We start from the raw sequence: 19,987 nt of genomic DNA on the forward strand, positions 1-19,987 counted from the left end.
ACAATTCAGTGGGTCGAAACAAAAACTCATTAGCAAAAAGTCAAAGTTTTAGGTGAACTTGTAAAAATCACTATTAATTGTCAAAAATTTATCTTGCAACGTGGCTTATCAATTGGAAAACATATTTGAGTCTTTTAAATAATGGAGTTGGAATTAGGTAAAAATGTTAAGTACAAATTAAATGAGAAATTTTACAAAATCGTTTGTCGAAAACTTAACTGTACAGGAACTTTCTGACCACTGTCCACTAAATTATTTATTTCTCCCAAACCGTAAAACTTTTAAACACTAGACCAACGGAATTGGTAAGATAACTCATTGGTTTATCACTCATAAAAATTCCAACCATGTATGATGAACGGAGGTCAAATGGAAACTAAATCAAATAGAGGTAAAATCTGACGGAATAAAGTTCAGCTCTAGGTTCCTTTCTACTAGGTCACAAGCCCTTAATAACACCCTTCTACTCCTATATCAACACAACTTGGTCGATAAACTTTCACACACGACTAGTATATACTCTAAAGCATTCATATCAGAAGCTTAATCATTTCATAATAAATTTTAAATAACATGGCTTTGGGATTCACACAACCGCATATCACTAGACATGATTCTACTATCACACAACGTTCAACCATATAATCAATATCAATTTATAATTACTTTCATGCTCATGATCAAAATAATTCAACATCAACTCCTCATTTCATCTATTCCACACCCCTTAAAATCAAGGTTACGTCCCGTAAACTCAGTCATCAATGAAAACAATATTCAAACAAAGCAACCAAAACTCCTACGACAAAATAACCAATATTCATTTTAAATTACCCCACTCTGTAATATCTCTCAAGGGAACCGGTTCAAAACTGAAAGGGCCAAAAGTTTGGTGTGAGGGGGCCCCTAACTCATCCCAAGCCTTAAGTGGGCTCCTAACAGTTTCTATCCGGGTTCATTTTATTAGACACATCCTATGTTCATTATTATGTTCGTTGGTTAGGCCTGAGGATCGTTTTGCTCTGATACCACTTTGTAACACCCCTATTTATTTAGGAGCCTTTAGCAAGACATTCCCAATAAATAGGACTGTTACCATCTCGGTTGCCCGAGGTAAATGATACAAATTAAAACAAACCAAAGTACTTTAATAACTTAAACTGAAATAACGGTTTTATTACATTGTCAACCGATTAAATTTAACTTTTAACATTACAATTTACTATGCAGCGGAAATTACATAAATAAAGTTGTATAAGTCAACTAAGTGATCTAGACAGCACTATGATCCAAGTCGAGCTCACATCCCAATGCTCCCAAGTCAGCTAATCTTTAGTACCTGTCAAATCTGCTCCCCATTATGGTTCATCACAGGTGTTCACGAATACACTGTCAACCACGAGGTTGAGTAGGAATAAACTAAACAACAATAATTATTTAATATAAAACACAACCAACCGATGTCCAGTCATTGCCGACTCATCCAACCATACTGTAACTAACTCAATGATTTCACTGGCAGTAGCACAACCCCCTTAACACCGTGCCATGCTCAACTCAACTGGCAGTGGTACTCTCATACCATGCTCAATCGGCGTAGTACCCTCCGTACTATGCACATCCGCAAGAACAATTCTCTTGTTTATGCCTGGCGCGATAGCGTCTCTCCCGCTATGCACAACTCATCACAATACTCGTATGACTTATCAATAATAATCACAACAGTATAAATAAGAGTGACCTCCATCTCAACATTTAATATAATACTCTCAACCACAATTCTTTATAAAACATATCTCAGACATAACTCCGTCATATAAGAACATAACACAGGGTTGAGTAGGATATTCCTACCTTTTCGCAAAATCTTCCACAACTCAAGCTTAGCACAATAAAAAGGCTCTTCTACAAATCATCACCTAAACAAGATAATTAATTCACACAATTACAATTAATTTTGATTATAGAATTCTTATAATTTATTATACTACCACCCCAATATCGCTTTATTAATTTAATGAAATTACGTGAAGATTAATTAATTATTACGAACTACGTTTGCTACGCTACTACCGTAGTAGTCCGCCACTTATTATACTATTAGTACAACTCTACTACATATATAACTACTATATTTAATTACTTGTCCAAGACCCATTACATAATACTAACATCAAATATGAATTTGTGATCATATACGATCACCAACATAAGAAAACAATCATATGATCATCGAACCTCATTCACCAATACGCCTATACGCTATTTTTGCCAGCCCAGATTCTTCGACTTCCAATCCCAACTCGTCACAAAGCCACACTAACACCAAGATGACCATAAAACAAGACTTGGACAGCACTAGAAAGACACACCCGACTCTTTCCCCCTTACGTTTTCTATAAACGGATACAAGCATTGTTTTCGTTGTATATTATCTGCGTGTAATCGTTTTATTCTTTACAAACCGAACTAAGCTAGGTTAACTATATTAATATAAATTAAACCGAAATAGGTTACCTTGAGTGAGCAAGAAGGACGATGCTTTCTAGGTTGTGAAGAAGGGAAACGGGTTTACAATTTCGAGAACGAGCAGCGACGATGTCAAAGTTCTATTCCAAGATGATGAAAGGGCAGCGGCTTGATACGGAATACGCTAGGCAATAGGGTTTGATTGTGTTTGTCTTTGTTTATATACGATTTCCCTACTTCTCAGATGGGTTAGTTGTTTGGTTATTAGGGTGTATTATATACTATTATATTATGCTTCTAATACCAAATATAAGTAGTACTCCATGGGCTTGGTAATTCATGAGCACGTGTGGGGTGAGATATATTATGCTATTTTTATATCGTATACAATACTATATTATCAATTATTTTATTTGTGTTTATAAACTTATTATTTAGTGATTCTAACTAAACTTTTAAAAATAACACGAGTATTACAACACCGATCAATGACTCATTTCCCGACGATATTTTGATGGCTATTCAAACACAACTTGAAAGGCACATCACCCCATGGTTTGCCGATTATGCCAATTATATTGTTGGAAAAGTGCTCCCTCCGAACTTGAACCACAACCAAAGGAAGAGATTCCTATTCGAAGTGAAGAGGTACTTTTGGGATGACCCAAACCTCTACAAGGAGTATAGCGATGGGCTCTACCGGAGATGCATCCCTCAATGGGAAATCCAAGGAATCTGGGAAGGATGTCATTCATCACCCTACGGTGGGCACCATGGAGCAAGGAGAACCGTTGCAAAAATTCTCCAATCGGGCTTCTATTGGCCTACAATATTTCAAGATACAAGAGAATTCATCATTCATTGCAATGCTTGTCAAAGAACGGGGAATATATCTTGGAGGAACGAAATGCCACAAAAGGGGCATTCTAGAGGTAGAGATCTTCGATGTTTGGGGAATTGACTACCAAGGGCCCTTTGTGACATCCAATGGGAATAAGTACATCCTTGTGGCCGTCGATTATGTCTCAAAGTGGGTGGAGGCAATTGCCACCCCAAATGATGATGCAAAAACGGTCACCAAGCTTTTCAAGAAGATAATTTTCCCAAGATTTGGAGTTCCTAGAGCAATCATTAGTGATGGAGGAACACATTTCCATGAGAAGAAGCTTGCATCCCTTTTGACCAAATATGGTGTTCAACATCGAACCGGCTTGGGATACCATCCTCAAACAAGCGGTCAAGTAGAAATTTCAAATAGAGAGATCAAGCAAATCCTTGAAAAAGTTGTGAACAAGACTCGGAAAGATTGGAGCACAAAGCTTGATGATGCTCTTTGGGCTTATAGGACGGCCTATAAGACTCCCATAGGAGCCTCCCCCTACAAGCTTGTATATGGAAAAGCATGTCATTTGCCAATCGAATTGGAGTACAAAGCTTATTGGGCAATCCGAGCACTTAATCTTGATCTCAAATTGAGCGGTCAAAGGAGGATGATTCAAATCCAAGAGTTGGAGGAATTCCGACTACAATCCTATGAGAATGCAAAGATTTACAAAGAAAGAACAAAATTGCTTCATGACAAAAGAATTAGACAAAAGGCCTTGCACAAGGGAGACAAAGTCCTTCTATTCAATTCCCGCTACCGACTCTTTCCGGGAAAGTTGAACTCTAGATGGATGGGTCCCTATGTGATAACCGAAGTTGGAAAATATGGAGATTTCGAACTCAAGGCGGAAGATGGAAGCAAGTTCAAGGTAAATGGTCAAAGGTTGAAGCCCTACTATGAAGGAGCGTTTGTTGGAGAGGTCGAGGCTACCTACCTCGGGCCTCCTCCCCCTTGAAAGGACCATCTAAGGGAGAGTTTGGTGGAGTCCTCCCTAAACCACCACTTGTAAATATACTAACCCCCTAACTTGTATTTATTTATTGTATTTGTTTTAATAATAGCATGAACTCTTTTCATGAGCGTAAGTGAGGGAGGGTTACTAATGATTTTTGAATGAAGGAAGGAACAAATGCCCAAGTGTGGGGATGCATCTAAGAAAGGAGAAGAAGTTAAAACTCGCAGCTTGAATCCGTGCGAATTCCCTGGAATCCGGCCGTCTTGTCAGAATACGGGCGTATAGGGAAGAAACCGTACGTCCAGCTGCGCTGAGAAATTGAAGATTTATGGACTGAGGTCGAATCCGAGCGTCCTGTGAAGAATACGCCCTTCATGGAGAATCCGGCCGGATAAGAAGAAAGACGCCCGTCTTTTCACTTATGCATTTCAAGGAAAATCTCTGTATCAGAATCCGCCCGTCTTCTACAGAAGACGCCAGTCCAACCTTAAAAGAATCCGAGCGTCTTACGCTCGGGATGCCCGTCTTGTGGCGTTAAAATTTTTGGAATTTCCTCTGTGGCAAAATCCGAGCGGATTGTGAAGAATCCGCCCGTCCCGTGAAGCAAGAATCCGAGCGTCTTCACCTCGAATCCGCTCGTCTTCTCACAGCGTCTTGACCCGACTTCTTCCTAATTAAAATACCCCCACCACACATACTTTGACACATCACTATCCCTTCCACTTACCCTATAAAACCCACCTCCTTATGACTCCCATACATATCCAAATCACTCTCTTTACCCTCAAAATCAAAAAGCCCCAATTTTCTAGGGTTTCCAATACTCAATCAACAAGGAACATCCTTAGCAATCTTCAAATCAAAAGAACCCAACAAAAGAAGCAAGAATGGCACCAAGGAGATCCTCCTTTAGAAGTGCAAGAAGACCAAGGATGGTGGGAAGTTCCTCTACCTCACATCTCAACACCATTAGAAGGGAACATGTAGAGATTGTAGATCTCACAATGCTCGATGATTTCTCGAATGTGGAATTCCTTGATGATGTGCAGCGATTGGTCTTCCACCGACTCTTAAGTAAGAATATTCTTCCCACTAAATTTCTTTGTCATGCTACCTTAAGAAAGCTTGGGATTTTTCACCAAGTAAAAGCACTCTTTGAGGTTTTTGGTCTTTCAACTCTCTTTCGCATGTATGAACCAACCTATCGGTCCCTTGTGCTAGAATTCTTAAGCTTTTTGAAGATTAGAACCGTAAACAAAGTGATATGCATAGAGTTTAGGTTGGAAAATGTTTCTAGGATGATGACCCTTGTCGAGTTTGCCAATGTGTTCGGACTTGATGTTTCGCCTACCCGAACATCAAAGCCCAAAAAGTATAATGTTGCACCATTGTGGAGGGCCATGACGGGCCGGGATTTCATTCTTACTAAAGAGTGTCTTGCTTTTCACATCCAAAACCCGATCTTGAGGCTTACATATCGATTTATTTCGGGTACTCTCTTCGCCCGCCGAGATCCGGCCATCGTCAACCAATTGGACCTTGTATTTATGGAATCATACCTCAACATTCAAGGGAGAGATAGGTATCACTTCAATGCACCTCTAGTTTTGCTAGAGAAATGGGCAAGGTTTAGAAATGGGGATGATGATGGAATGAAGCACATAGTGAATGGTGGACTCATAACTAGACTTGCAAAGCACTTTAACCCAAGGTTCAATGAGAACAATGAGTACACTCCACTTACGGGGGGAACAAGAATTAATGAAGATCTACTTGTCGTCCAACACCATTGGATAACCCTTGAGGGGGTTGATAAGCGGATAAAGTGGTTGACAAAAGGGAGCGATCCAATCTATCTCCCAATAACCGATCTACCACGGATCTCCCCAAGAAGAGGAAGCTTGTCCCCAATGCCCTCCTACCTCATCCCAAGTCAAATAAGGCAAACTCCACCACCGCAACAACAAGAACAACAAACTCAAAATGAGAAGATAAAAGTGCCTCCCTACCCCTTTCCCTACCAACCATATAACCATCCAAATCCCTTCATCCTCCCCCGTGACGACTTTGTCACGGGAATTTTGCAAGATTTACACTACCGTCAATATGAGACCTCCGTGGACACTTATTATGCTCTTTACCCCCAATACCATGAGATGGCTCAAAAAGGACGGATTAGTGAGGAGGGAGCTTTCCCCTCATGGGCTCAAATGGAATTGCTCTTTCCCAACTCGGAGAAGGCTAATGAAGGGGCGAACGGTCGCCAAAGGGAGGAGAGTGGCAATTCTTGTGGTGGTGACACGGTGAAGCTTGAGAGTGAGGAAGACGAATTCATGGATCCAAGTTTAAGTGATGCTTCAAAGGATATTTGGGATAGCGATATAGAGGGAGATGATGCCGATGTCTAGGAGACCACTTCATCACTAGGTGGAGCAAAGCAAGAGCACCCACCTAAGTTCAAGTGAAGTTTTCTCATCTCTCCTCTTTATCTTTATTTTTCATGAAAAGAAGTTTGTGTCTTGTCTCTTTGTATTTTATTTCATTTTGATTATTGTTGGTTTAGTCCTAGCAACATCAAAGGACTCACACCTCGGTACCATTGAGGTGTTCTTATTTTATTGTTCCCATTTGTAAAATCCAAAATGACAAATTAGTTTCATGCATAGCATAGTGTGTGCATGAACTATACCCATCCTTGGACATTAGCAATAGTGTCTCACTCGGTTTGGGGAAGTTAATGCATACGCAACGGGAGGTAATCTAAATTATCCTCTCCGTCATAACAAAAACCATGCATCATGTAGTGTAGCTTAGTATAGATTGCATTTAATATAGAAATCATGCATCATCTTTGCATAATTTCCATCATTTTGGCCATTGAGGACAATGCCCATATTAGTGTGGGGATGGGAATTCTAACATTTAACTCTTATTCAAAAAACCATAAAAATTGAAAAAATTGAAAACCCAAAAACAAGTTCATTTTCTTTGTATATATTGTGTTTGTTCTATCCTTGTTCACATTGATTGACTACGCCACATCCGAGACATGAGGATATTGAAGACCGCATGGTATGATCTTTCCAATCTCCTTTTTCCTCTTTATGTTAATGACTATGTGGCTTTATTTTGATTGATGCGGTATAACAATGTGAATCTAGGACTTGCATTTAGATTGTTTGTCATATTAGTTGGTAGAATCATTTGCATTAGGATGTTTATATGCTAGTTGCATCATGGCATGTAGTTGCATGTTAGAAAAATTTTGCGAAACCGTCTACTTGGGAAGCTTGACAAGTGTATATAGGCCCTAGTAGATGCTTTTTGTTCTTAAGACTTTGCTTGTTAGAATGCTTGTAAAACACCCTAGGATGTGTCATGCTAGTATCCGTTGACCCATGGTTTAAGGCCTAGTCAAGAGTACCTTGTGGTGTGATAACTCCTTGGCTACCGTTTATTCCAAGGTGACCCTTGAAACCATGCAACCATCATTCATCCATGTTCTACCATACATTTTGTCAACAAAAGGGAATGGGCACAAAAAGAAATCAATTTGAGTTCAAAGAAATGAAAAGTGAAAGAAAGTTTGCAAAAATGCATCAAATGAAAAGAGGAGCAAAAATAGAACTCCTAAGCTTCAAATACAAGGCACCCTCGTTACTAATTGGGGTGACTTTGAAAATGTTCAAAAAGAAATGCAAAAAAAAAAAAGTTGTCAAGTATTAAAATGCCAAAAATCAAAAAGAAATGGCAAAGAAAGTGTTCTCAAATGTCAAATGCCACAAGAAATTTGGGGGGAAAAACAAAAAACAAAAGCAAACTCCCAAAGTGAAACTCAAATATTTATTGATCCCTTTATCCATCATATCCATTTTTGTGCATGGTAGAGAGGGGACGACCCTTCTTCTTGTCTAGGCAAGAGGGGGAATTCCGCGATCCTCCAGTGTTTCTAACACCATAGGGAGTCTATTCTTGACGAAAGCATTTAACGATTGAGGACAAAGGTACCCTAGCTTGACACAACTTGGAGGTGATTTATTGGTATCCTTCTAGGCTTAGTAGTTTGAACAAATTGCATCTATGAAGGATTGTGTACCCTCGAATTGCTTCCCTTGTAGATAATTTCCGCCACTTGATGAGGGAGTGGCTATTCTTTTTGTAGATGCATCCATTATGTTTTTTTGTGTGCTTAATGTTTGGATGTGTCGCCATTTTGGCAAGACCCACCTTGCCTTGCAAGAAGGCATCCTACCTCATGGTTGTCTTGTTGTGAGTTGAAGGGGCGGAGTGAGACCCGCTAATTGTCTCATATCGGCTATATCATTAGGATAGGTTAGTATTGGTCCTAGTCTTTGTCACCTCTTTACTCGGGACGAGCAAAGGTTCGGTTTGGGGATATTTGATGTGACCATAATTGGCGCATATTTAGCCCCCGAATTAGCCTTGTTTCCATGCTTTTTAGTGCTTATTTGGGTCATTTCTTATCTTTAGTTCTTTGTTTTGCATATTCTTTGAGATTTTGATCCCTTGGTAGGAAAGGAGTAAGAATCTTGCATTTTCATTGCAAAACGAGACTAAATTGATCGAATTCAATGACCAAGCATCAAGGAGAGACAAGATTAGAAGGCCTTTGTACATATTATAGTAGAAGAGCAATGTTAAGGAAAGATCCTTGAGTCCCCAAGGAAATCCCCAAGGAATTTATGAAGAAAAGAAGAAGAATTGATGTTGACTGACAATCCGAGCGAATTGTCAACAATCCGCCCGTCCAGCCCTGCACAATCCGAGCGTCCCATGCCTGAATCCGCTCGGATTCCCCCTCAACAATCCGCCCGGATTCCTCATAATCCGCTTGGATTCCACCGCCCAAATCCGTCCGTCCCGACCTTATTCCGCTTGGATTTCTTCACAGCACGGATTGTCTTCTTCAAGCTACGAAAAGAGAAGCCCTTCTCTCAGAAAATACCGGGTCCTCCTTGCTCAACTTAAAAAGTGTAATTACTAGTTTAGCCCTTAGTTAACCCTAATGCATCCTCCCTAATTTTCACTATAAATACCCCATTAGTCTAATTAGAGGAGCATGTTCTTCTTATCAATAATTAGTGTAGTTAATATCAATCAAATCTCTCTTCAATATTGTAATCAAGTATTAATCAAGTTTTAATCCAAGTTTTAGTTCTTTAATCTCTCTTTTGTTCATCCTTTATTTTGGGTAATTGAAGATTATTTGGGTTATTGTTGGGAGATTGACAACCTCTCAATCTAGCATCAAGTACTTCTATTATTCTTGCTTTATTATTGGAATCATTAGTAGGTATAATCTCTTAATCCCTTTTTAATTATTGTTAATTACTTTCATTTATTCATCATGTTTCATATTGTTGGTATGATTAACAACCTTGCTAGCATGATCAACATGATAATGAGTGAGTAGTCTCTTAGCTAGGGTTAATGGGTGATTAGGGGAAACCAACATGGGGAATGATTCATGCTTAAATTAATATGCTTTCATGTTTTATTTGCTTGCTTGTTTTGATCTCAACTCATGCACATGTTATATTTGATGAAATGCTAAGCCTATGAATCCTTGCATTTACTATCATCTTCTATCTTTTCAATGAGACTTGTAAGACATAACCCAACTCGAGTCTCATTAGACCATGCATGTTGTTGAGTAGGGAAGATTAAGTCGACTTGTAGGTGTTGTACAATCTAATCGATTCGGCTCCGGGACCCAAACTTTCCTAGGATTGTAAGATATAACCCAACTCAATCCATCACAACAATAATTGCTTGCTTATAATTTGAGAGCATGTTTGTATGATCATATCCCATGATTCCCCTATGACCCCATGACACCCTAGTGCCTTTAATCAATTGTTTACACCCCTTTAATTCATCTTGCTTGTTTATTTTCATTGTTATTCTAGTTTAGTAACCTTTTACATCAACCCAATTTGTGACACCCCTTAGACACCACTAGTTACAATAGAAATCTCATTTCAACTCCCGTCCCTTGGGATCCGACCTTTACTTGCCTCTTTACTAATTGTAGAGTTGCTTGTTAAGCTATAAATTGTGTTTTGATTCGACCGTGACCAACGACCACATCTTAATTTGTGAACACTTAGCGGGATCGCATCAGTAATCTCACCTAACTCTTGAAGAGTAAGCGCTCTCTTTTGGGGACATTCATTAGCGATGTGTCCATAACCTTGACACTTAAAGCATCTCCTAGCACGCATATCTTTGAAATCAGTAGCAACTCCTTTGCCTTTGTCTTTGGTTTCTTCCTTTTTGGCTTCCTTATTGAACGATGATGTAGCGCTTGACTTATAAAAAGGATTAACACCCTTAGAACCATCTCGAGCAACCAGGGGTTTCTTTCGTTTGTCCTGCTTTTCAAACTTAAGAGCAAGCTTACACACATCATTAAAATCAAGGAAATTCTGAACTTCAACTCGTTGGGCCAATAAAGGACTCAAACCATTAATGAATTGGGCAATTTGCATCTCCTCCCGTTCCTCAAGATCACACGCCATAAATAGTCTTTCAAACTCTTTAATGTAATCAATCACACTTAAATTACCTTGAGAAAGAGATGTAAGCTTCAAGTACTGTTCTTGTTCATAGTCTCTTGGCATGAGGCGTTTTTGCAAGTGCTTCTTCAACTTATTCCAAGTCTCAATCTTACTTTTTCCTTCACGCCTTCTTTGCTTCTTAAGGTTCTCATACCACAAGGATGCATACTTGGTCATTTTCAAGGTAGCAACCTTGAATTGCTTGTGTTCATTATAGCCTTTATATTCAAAGACTCTCTGTGCTTGTCTCACCCAATCTAAGAATTTTTCAGCTTCAAGTTCCCTTTCAAACTCCGGGATATCAAGTTTTAATCCACGATCATCATCATTATTCCTCCTTGGTTCAGGAATGGAATGATGGCTCTCATCGCAATCTGAACTTTCAACGTGCCTCCTTCCTTTCTTTCTAAGAGTATGATTACAAATCTGATCGATCTTGTAATCCATTTGTGCCATTCGTTTTGCTAAGTAATCCATACGTTCCTCCCATGGTTCTTGATATGAACCATCATTAGAAGACATTTTTCAATCTCCTAAGACAATAACACCAGCTACGGATCGTCTTGCTTATGGAAAATCAAAAGCCGAAGCCCTGATGCCAATTTGATGTAAAACAACCACCAATCAGATGTAGACCGAGTTGTTCGACAAGGGCCTGATTTGGTGAAGTATTATGAGTGATATTTTTGGTGTTTTTAGAGTTTAAATTGCAGCGAAAAATGTTAAAGTAAAATGGATATGGATTAGTTAAGAAACCTCGCAAGACAACTCAACTAAAACTAACGTTTTCAACTAAGGTCACACAGGAACAAGGAGGGAAACAAAGGATATTTCAACCAAGAACACACAGTAAACAAGGATGAAATAAGGCGCCAAACTCGCAAGGAAGACAAGAACGCTCGCAAGAGTTCAAAGTTTGAGAAAAGATCTCAACACTTCGGTTTTTATTTCTGAATTTTGGATGATTTACAAAGGGGGTATTCCGGCCCATATATAGCAAAAGATGTGGGCTCCAAGGCAACATTAAATGCTAGGGGCAATTTCCTAAATGTGCTTGGGCTCCAAGGCATTATTTAAGAATATGTAGAAAAATATGCTAGATTTTTATAAAAACTAGGTGAGGAAGACTAGATTCATCCTCTCCCTTGGGCGGCACTCTTCTTCTTTTGGACGACACTTCTTGGGCCCTCACGGATTTGAGCTAGCTTGTGCTAATACCGACGAACTTGACTTCGCATTATTTCTTGATGGACTGTAGGAATACGACTTATTGAGCAGTTGGACTATCAAAGGACGTCTAACTTATCATTGTGACATAGCTCGCATTTATTTTAGTGCCAAAATAAGGATTCGGACCAGCGTTAAATAAGAGAGCGCTAGAGCTCGACATTGCTCCTGCATCAAAAGAGTTTCAAATTACTAGTGCCTACTTTGAAGAGCCATATCTCGAGTTCCACAAATGATAATCAGGTGATTCTAATTGGAGATGAAATATTATATCTTAGCTTTCCAACGCCACCGAAAACGCCTAATTTTCCCAAGTAACGAAGAAATGGTGACCGTTTGAAGTTCAGTGTGCGAAGCAGGAATTATGTGGTGGAAACCACTCGATCGAGTACTATAGTGCTCGATCGAGTACTTAAAGTCCTCGATCGAGAGGTGCCTTTTTGATAGTGCTCGATCGAGTACTTAATATCCTCGATCGAGTGGTTTTTGCTAGGAGTTACTCGATCGAGGAGTTCTAATGTCCTCGATCGAGTACTTTTCTATCTGACGCAAGATTTTAATATCTTATTATCGTATTTAGGTTGAATAAGTATCTCTCCTATAAATAGGAGAGACTCAATTAGGTTTAGGCATCTCTTTTCATATTTCTTGAACCCTTTTTCCCGTTGAACGTTGCTTTGCTTCTCTTTTCCAGATATCAAACTTTTGTAATTCTTTCTTCTCTTTATTCTAAGTTTTATTTCTCTTTTATCATCTTTATACCATATGCTTACTATTATTTTATCTTTTGTTCTTGTTTTATCTAATTTTTTTTTTGGTGGAATGTGAAATATATTATAGCTCATAAATATGATAGTTCATTACAAATCATCACACCAATCTACCAATTACAAGTCAACAGACTCCCAACTAACTAGTAACTAACAAATCATACTTTGGTTCCCACGGTAATTTGTGAGCTTTCAGGGACCAAACTCTATCCTTACACCTTCTGCAGATATCCTGTTTGACCTGCTTGATAAGTGTAGAGGGTGAAATCATCATAGCTTCCAGTCTACAAATGTTCCTAGCATGCCAGAGATGGTACCATACTGCCACTATGGCAGCAAACACAATTTGTTTCTTCATAAGAGATTTGCACCTCCAATTTATACACCAGTCAATGAGTCCAATAGTGGGTAAATCAATCTCAAGCCAATCTCGCAAAAGATCCCAACATAGCTAACTGAACTGACAGTCATAGAGCAAATGTTGATGAGTCTCTAAATGGGTCTGACCGAAGAAGCATGCACCATCAGAAATCATGCCAAATTTGAGCAACCTTTCCCTGGTCATAAGCCTCTCCTGGACAACCAACCAGCCAATGAAAGAGTGTTTAGGAATACTGGTTTTATTCCAGATTAGAGGACACCAATGAACCTTATTATGCTGGCCACATAACCACTAATATCCACTTGACACAGAGTAAACACCATTGTTGTCAAGCCACTTTCCATTAGTATAACCAGGTTTCAAAATATCTCTTACCTGGCAAATCTTACACCAAGTCCAACTTGAATTAGTAGTAGGGATTTACTCATGCCATTCCCTTCCTTTCATATAGACATGGTCCACCCATTTAATCCACATATGATCTGCTTTTGCTGCCAGCCACCAGGTATACTTGCCTATAACAGCCTGATTTCATAACCTAGCATTCACAATGTCCAAACCCCCATACCTCTTCTCATTGCAAATCTTCTCCCATGCCACAGCAAAGGTTTTCAAATATTGATCAGACCCTGACCAAAGGTAGTTCCTGCAAACCCCCTAAATCCTATCAATAACAGTAAGAGGAATCACAAAAACTCTAGTCCAGAATGTATGCAGCTGAGTCAAAATAGCCCTGATGAGCACGAGCCTGCCTGCATAACTAAGTTTTTTTTGCTCCCCAACCCCTGATTCTTCCTACCACTTTTTCCATCAGTCTGGTGCAATCACCTAAAACCATCCTCTTGTAAGAGATAGGAATACCCAGGTAACGAAAAGGGAACACTCCAACTTTAAACCCAGATATATGCAAAATATAGTCCACCTCAGCAGGAGCCATACCATTAAAATAAATCTCAGATTTCTCATTATTCATTACAAGCCTAGAAGCAGCAGAGAAGGTGGCAAAGACTCTAAGAATGATTGATATAGAGCCCCTGTTCCCTCTGCAGAACATCAACAAGTCATCTGCAAAACATAAATGGGTCAGATGCAAAGCCCTACAACGTGGGTGATAGTTAAAGTCCAAACTACTGGTAACTTCAGTTAAAACCCTGCTTAGATACTGCATACCAATGGTAAAGAGGAGGGGAGACATAGGGTCTCCTTGTCTAATCCCTCTCTTCCCCTGGAAAGAACCAAAAGTTGACCCATTGAGAGATATAGTGAACCAAGGGGTAGACACACACTCTATAATCCACTTCGCCATCTTATCAGTGAACTTCAGAGCTTGTAGCATTTGTTCAATAAACCTCCACTCCACTGAATCATATGCTTTTTTCAAGTCCACCTTCATGATACACCTTGGAGAGCAGGCTTTTCTCTTATTGAGTCTTACAAGGTTATGACAAATTAAAATATTATCCATAATATCCCTCCCTTTAATAAAAGCACTCTGAGTTTCAGAAATGATAGAGGGTAGAACTGTAGCAATCCTATTACAAATCACCTTGGATATAATCTTATAGACCACATTGCAGCAAGCAATGGGTCTAAAATCAGCAACAGTCTCAGGTCTAGCTTTCTTAGGTATAAGAGTAAGTGTTGTAGCATTAATCTGCTTCAGCATTTTGCCAGAAGTGAAGAACTCTTGCACTGTATCTACCACATCAGTACTAACAATCTCCATGGCATCCTTAAAAAATTGGGAGGTGTACCCATCAGTCCTAGGAGCCTTGTTAGCTGGGATAGCTTTCAAAGCTTCATGGATCTTCTGTACTGTTACCTCCTTAATCATATCAATACCTTGCTCCTCAGAGACCACTCTCCCTTTTTGCACAGTAGGAATGTGGACTGCCTCAACTCTCTTACTAGTCCCCAACAGGTCCTTGTAATAAGTAACAAAGGCATTCTCAATATCCTCACTTTGGTTATACTGAGTCCTATTCATATCTTGGATACTCAGGATTCTGTTCTGTAGCCTCGTTGCCTTAATCATACTGTGGAAATAGGTAGTATTATCATCTCCCTCAGCCATCCATTAAACTTTTGCTTTCTGACTTAAGAAGCTTCTCCTGGCCTCTTGCAGTAATATAAAACTAGCACACGCTGCTTTCTCCTCAATTTGGACATCCAGATTTAATGGGTCCTCATGAAGCTTCTTTTGCATAGAGAACATATGCATTTGAGCCACTTGAGCAGATGTCTCTATGTTAGCAAATGCACTCCCATTAAGCCTTTTCAGAGGTAGTTTAAGCCATTTTAGTTTCTTGACAAGTTGAAACATCTTGTATCCCTCAACTTCAGTATCCCAAACCTCCCGAACTGTATGTAAGAAATCTGGATCCTTACCCCACATGTTAAAGTATTTGAAATTCCCTTTTCTTCTAATTCCACTAGTTGCCAAAGATATAGTACAGGGACAATGGTCAAAGAGGCCTTCAGGGTGGAACATAATGCTGACATCAGCAAATTGCAGTAGCCACTCATCATTGCTCATCATCCTATCAATTCTACTAAACACCATATCTCCTAGATCATGCTTATTATTCCAGGTAAAATATGCCCCCCCTATGCAGGAACATCCACCAAACCACAATCAGTCACACAATTTTAAAAATCTCTGATCTCATAATTGGAAACTTCAGACCCCAACCTTTCATTCAGAGCAAGAATATTATTAAAATCCCCCATGACAACCTAAGGTCCATTAACAGCAGCATTCATTGCAGACAAGGACCTCCATAAAGGCACTCTTTCATGAACCTTATTGTAACCATAAACCATTGAGAGCCACCAAACATTGCCAGAATGCAGAAGTGACTTTGGAATGAATCACATGAGCCTCACATTCTAGAATATCAACACAGTAGATAGCAGGGTCCTAAATTACCAAGATCCTACCACCATCATGTGCATTATTATTATGAACTACCTTCTAATTTGTACCTATCCCTTGATGAACTTTATTTATAGAACCAGTACGTACCCTAGTTTCTAATAGCCCACACAATCCTACATTATTTGTATGCAGAAACCATTTAATGTCAGCCTGCTTATTCATACTATTCATACCTCTAACGTTCCAGAACCCTATGCTACCCATTTTCAATAGTAATAGGTGCACCTTCCATTTCCCCTTCAAGGACTTTCGTATAGTGAACTGAATGTTCCAACACCTCCATAAAAGTTCTTCTCCCACTAAAACTAACTCCCTCTTACTTAGTCATTTTAGTAATAATCCTGGCAGGAGTAAAAGAATTAAAAACAGTAGGCATAGGAGTAACCAGACCTTCAAATCCCCCACTAAAGATCCTGGGTGGCACATTCATGATTTGGCATGTTCCCTCACTAGCAGCAGCCACAGGTTCCACCACAGGTTCTGCTGCCACATTTGGAACATCAACCACAGGAGTGTTAACTTTAGGGACCTGATTAGAAGGACATGGTTTCTTAGGGACCCAAACCTTCTTAGATGGCCTCCTCAGGTGGTTCTTCCTGCAGTCCTTAGCATAATGCCCCAGGGCTTTATAATCAGTGCATACTATAGGTCTCCACTCATAATGCACTATTTGTCTCTGTGCTGCACCCAATTCATCAAGGAATTCAATAACATCAGGCAAGGCAGCTCCTACCTTCACCTCAACCATGACGCTAGCATGACCCAAAAAAGTTTTAAGGAGTGTATTACTATCACATATTACATGCTTACCTACAAGAGTTGCAATTTTCAGTAGTGCATTTCCCCAAAACTTCAATGGAAGGCCATAGAAGCGAATCCAAATAGAAACCATATCAACAGACTCCTTAACCATTTTGCAATCAGGAGTCCATTCCTTAACAATCACAGGTTTATTGTCAAAGAAAATGGGTCCTGATTGTAACACACGTAACTTCATCTCTTCCGTCTTAAACCTTACCAAAAAAAGTACCATTCGAATTAAAGGATAACTAGTCATAGTCAGTGTAACCCCAAACCCTCTTAACAAATCCATCAATGACCTTAAAAGGGGGGTTAGCTCCTAAGACATAATAGTATACCGCCATAGACCAAAATTTCAGTTCAGACTCAACATCACTATTAGAAAGTTGAAGTTGACTCACCCGCGAAGATGCATAATTAGACGACTTACCTCTTCGTGATACTTCCTCCCAATTCTCATCATCCTCACTGACTTCTTCAGAAATGGAATCCATTCCCTGACTCAGATTGTAAGGTCGGATCACAGAAAATTGTTCTTCAGTGTGCACATCCAGAGAATTGTCCAGAAGAACATCATGAGATGAACAAATAGGCTGAAATCTCGATCTTGATGCAATATTATTTGGAGTATTAGTATTAATTTGTAGATTTTTAGTGGTTTTTTGTGATATTAATCGTATTATTCTACTAGATTTAGGAGCATTCTTCTTATTCCTAGCCATTGCAAGTCAAGAACAATAACCCTAAATCGCCTTTCATAATAGTAAAATTAATACTAATACTCCAAATAATATTGCATCAGGATTAGGGGAACCATGGTAGTACAACAATGATGCGATAGTTGGTTGAGGAGGTTTACATGTGATAATTATTTTATAGCAATATAACTGTAATTATTAGGTTGAATGCATGCAACTGAATTAATTAAACTGGTTAAATTCAGACCTAGATCGAGAGATTGGAATGAACAGACCTGTTATGAGCAATAGGCTACTCTAATGAGGGCGAGACCTAATTTTGTAGTATTTTAGGGCGGATAGCGGACCGAGAGGACCTTTCCTTTACCCTTCTCACATCAGACCGGCTAACCTACTTTTAGCTGACTTGTGTAATATCATGGTGAACCGACATCCTGGCATATTTCTCTCTATCTGATTAATCTCTTATTTCAGTCCTTGCTATTTAATTTCAGTTTATTAGTTTAGTAAAAACAACTCAAACCCCCTTTGCTTTGTGACCATAGATAGATCAAATAACAAGTAGATAGTGACCGCCTCCCTGTGGATATGATACTCGACTTACCTCTGCTGCATAAGTGAAAGCCAGTTGGTTTTATTTTTGATAGGGTTGTGACAACCGTGTCAATGCGCTTCATTCATTGCCTTTATTACCTCACCCTCCGCTTCTGTAATTTTTCTCTCCGACCTATGATGATTCTGCCACTGAAGGGGTGTGAAAGGGTGATTATGTTTGACCACGTGCTGGACTAACTCCCACAATCCGTCATTATTTACTTGCGTCCTAACATAAGCTTGACATTTACATCGAGTAATTGAAGCATTCCTAACATTGCTAGTGAAGACTTCATGGGCGTCATTCAAAACAACTTTACTCCCGTTCCCATATTCACCTTCGCAAGAGCATCTAAAGTATCTCTCAATCAACGGTTTATCTTTCACGTCGGCCCTACGAGATGTTGATTTCTTGATACTGAGTCCCTTGAGTTGCGAATGTTTCTTATACAAGTTGAAGATGTGTTCCCATTTTGTAGCTTTTATTCCAAGTACACACCCTGATAGATCAGTACCTATAACAAGATCAACAAAAGTTTAAGTGTTGATTAAAAGAGTACACTGAACTCTAAAATGGTCACAATGTAAACTTCACAATGGTAACATATATGAAAGATTAGTACCTATGAGAAGATAAAAAAATAATAAGCTTTCGTTAAAAGAGTAACACTGAACTCTAAAATGGTCACAGTGTATACTACACAATGCTAACATATATGAAAGATCAGTACCTATGACAAGAGCAACCAAATTTTAAGCTTTGGTTAAAATGACAACACTAAATTCTAAAATAATGAAACTGTACGCTAAAATGGTAATCTTTTCAAAACGCATTTTCTTGAAAGTTATATATTAGCTGCTGTCAGTTTTATAGACGTATTTGAGCTCGTTAGTTTATGTTAATCTTCATAATCAACTAAAAACTTTATCAAAAATTGATTCAACAACAACATCAACATAAATTCACTTCCAAATATTGGTCTAAAATTGCCCTAAAATCTGATCAACAACTTGAAAAATATAATCCTTTACTCATCTAAATCGTCAAAAAATCCCATCAACAAAGATTATGTACTAAAATTTTGTGTTACAAAAACAATTCGGTAATCAAACTTAACTCATCAAACTTAAATCTTGTGCCATAAAAAAAAATTTGTTGCCATAAAATATCATCAACAAAAAAACAAATTTATATATAAAAAATCACAATATAAACCTTAGCTCATCAACATCGTCACAAAATCATCGTCTTTACCATCAAGCAATACACCATCATCGTTCTTAACATCAACAATTTGATAATTATTTCGATCCTCTATTGCCGTGTTGGCAATATCAACAACAACCATGTGATCAACATCAACCATGTTTTTGTTTTCTTATTTTATTTGTGTGGGTTTATGTGAGAAAAATATGAAAATTTGATGATAACTTGAATGGATGATTATGAAGATTTGAGGGATAAAATATTGAATTTTTAAATATTGAGCATAAGGTTTATGGAGGAGAAATCAGGCTTGTTTGATGTGTGTTTGACGTAAATAAAGGATGATTTGATGGTATTTTTCATGCATGTGTGCATTAAATGCAATGTACCCTAATGTCCCCCACTATAATATTATATATTAAACATGAAATCCACTATTAGCTAATATGGTATCTATTCGCCACGTCTCTCATTTGTGA

The 19,987-nt window shown here is 38.7% G+C and overlaps 1 protein-coding gene across 1 annotated transcript; it reads right to left on the reverse strand.

Annotated features, from left to right (window-relative positions):
* Positions 1 to 2,239: 2,239 nt before the first annotated feature.
* LOC141595285 (uncharacterized) lies at positions 2,240 to 11,413 on the reverse strand. The gene is made up of 2 exons (XM_074415251.1): positions 10,465 to 11,413; positions 2,240 to 2,319 (listed from the first exon to the last, which is right to left on the reverse strand). The coding sequence occupies exons 1-2, from the start codon at positions 11,411 to 11,413 to the stop codon at positions 2,240 to 2,242; spliced, it is 1,029 nt and encodes a 342-aa protein (XP_074271352.1).
* Between the last annotated feature and the right edge of the window lie 8,574 nt (positions 11,414 to 19,987).

The sequence above is a fragment of the Silene latifolia genome, chromosome 8, assembly GCF_048544455.1.
Source record: "Silene latifolia isolate original U9 population chromosome 8, ASM4854445v1, whole genome shotgun sequence".
Taxonomy (NCBI): domain Eukaryota; kingdom Viridiplantae; phylum Streptophyta; class Magnoliopsida; order Caryophyllales; family Caryophyllaceae; genus Silene; species Silene latifolia.

Coding starts and splice junctions, on each gene's coding strand:
- LOC141595285 (XM_074415251.1), bottom strand. CDS start 11,413: ATGTCTTCTAATGATGGTTCATATCAAGAACCATGGGAGGAACGTATG. Junction 2,320..10,464: donor GCTTACTCTTCAAGAGTTAG/GTGAGATTACTG, acceptor TCTTGGTGTTAG/TGTGGCTTTGTGACGAGTTG.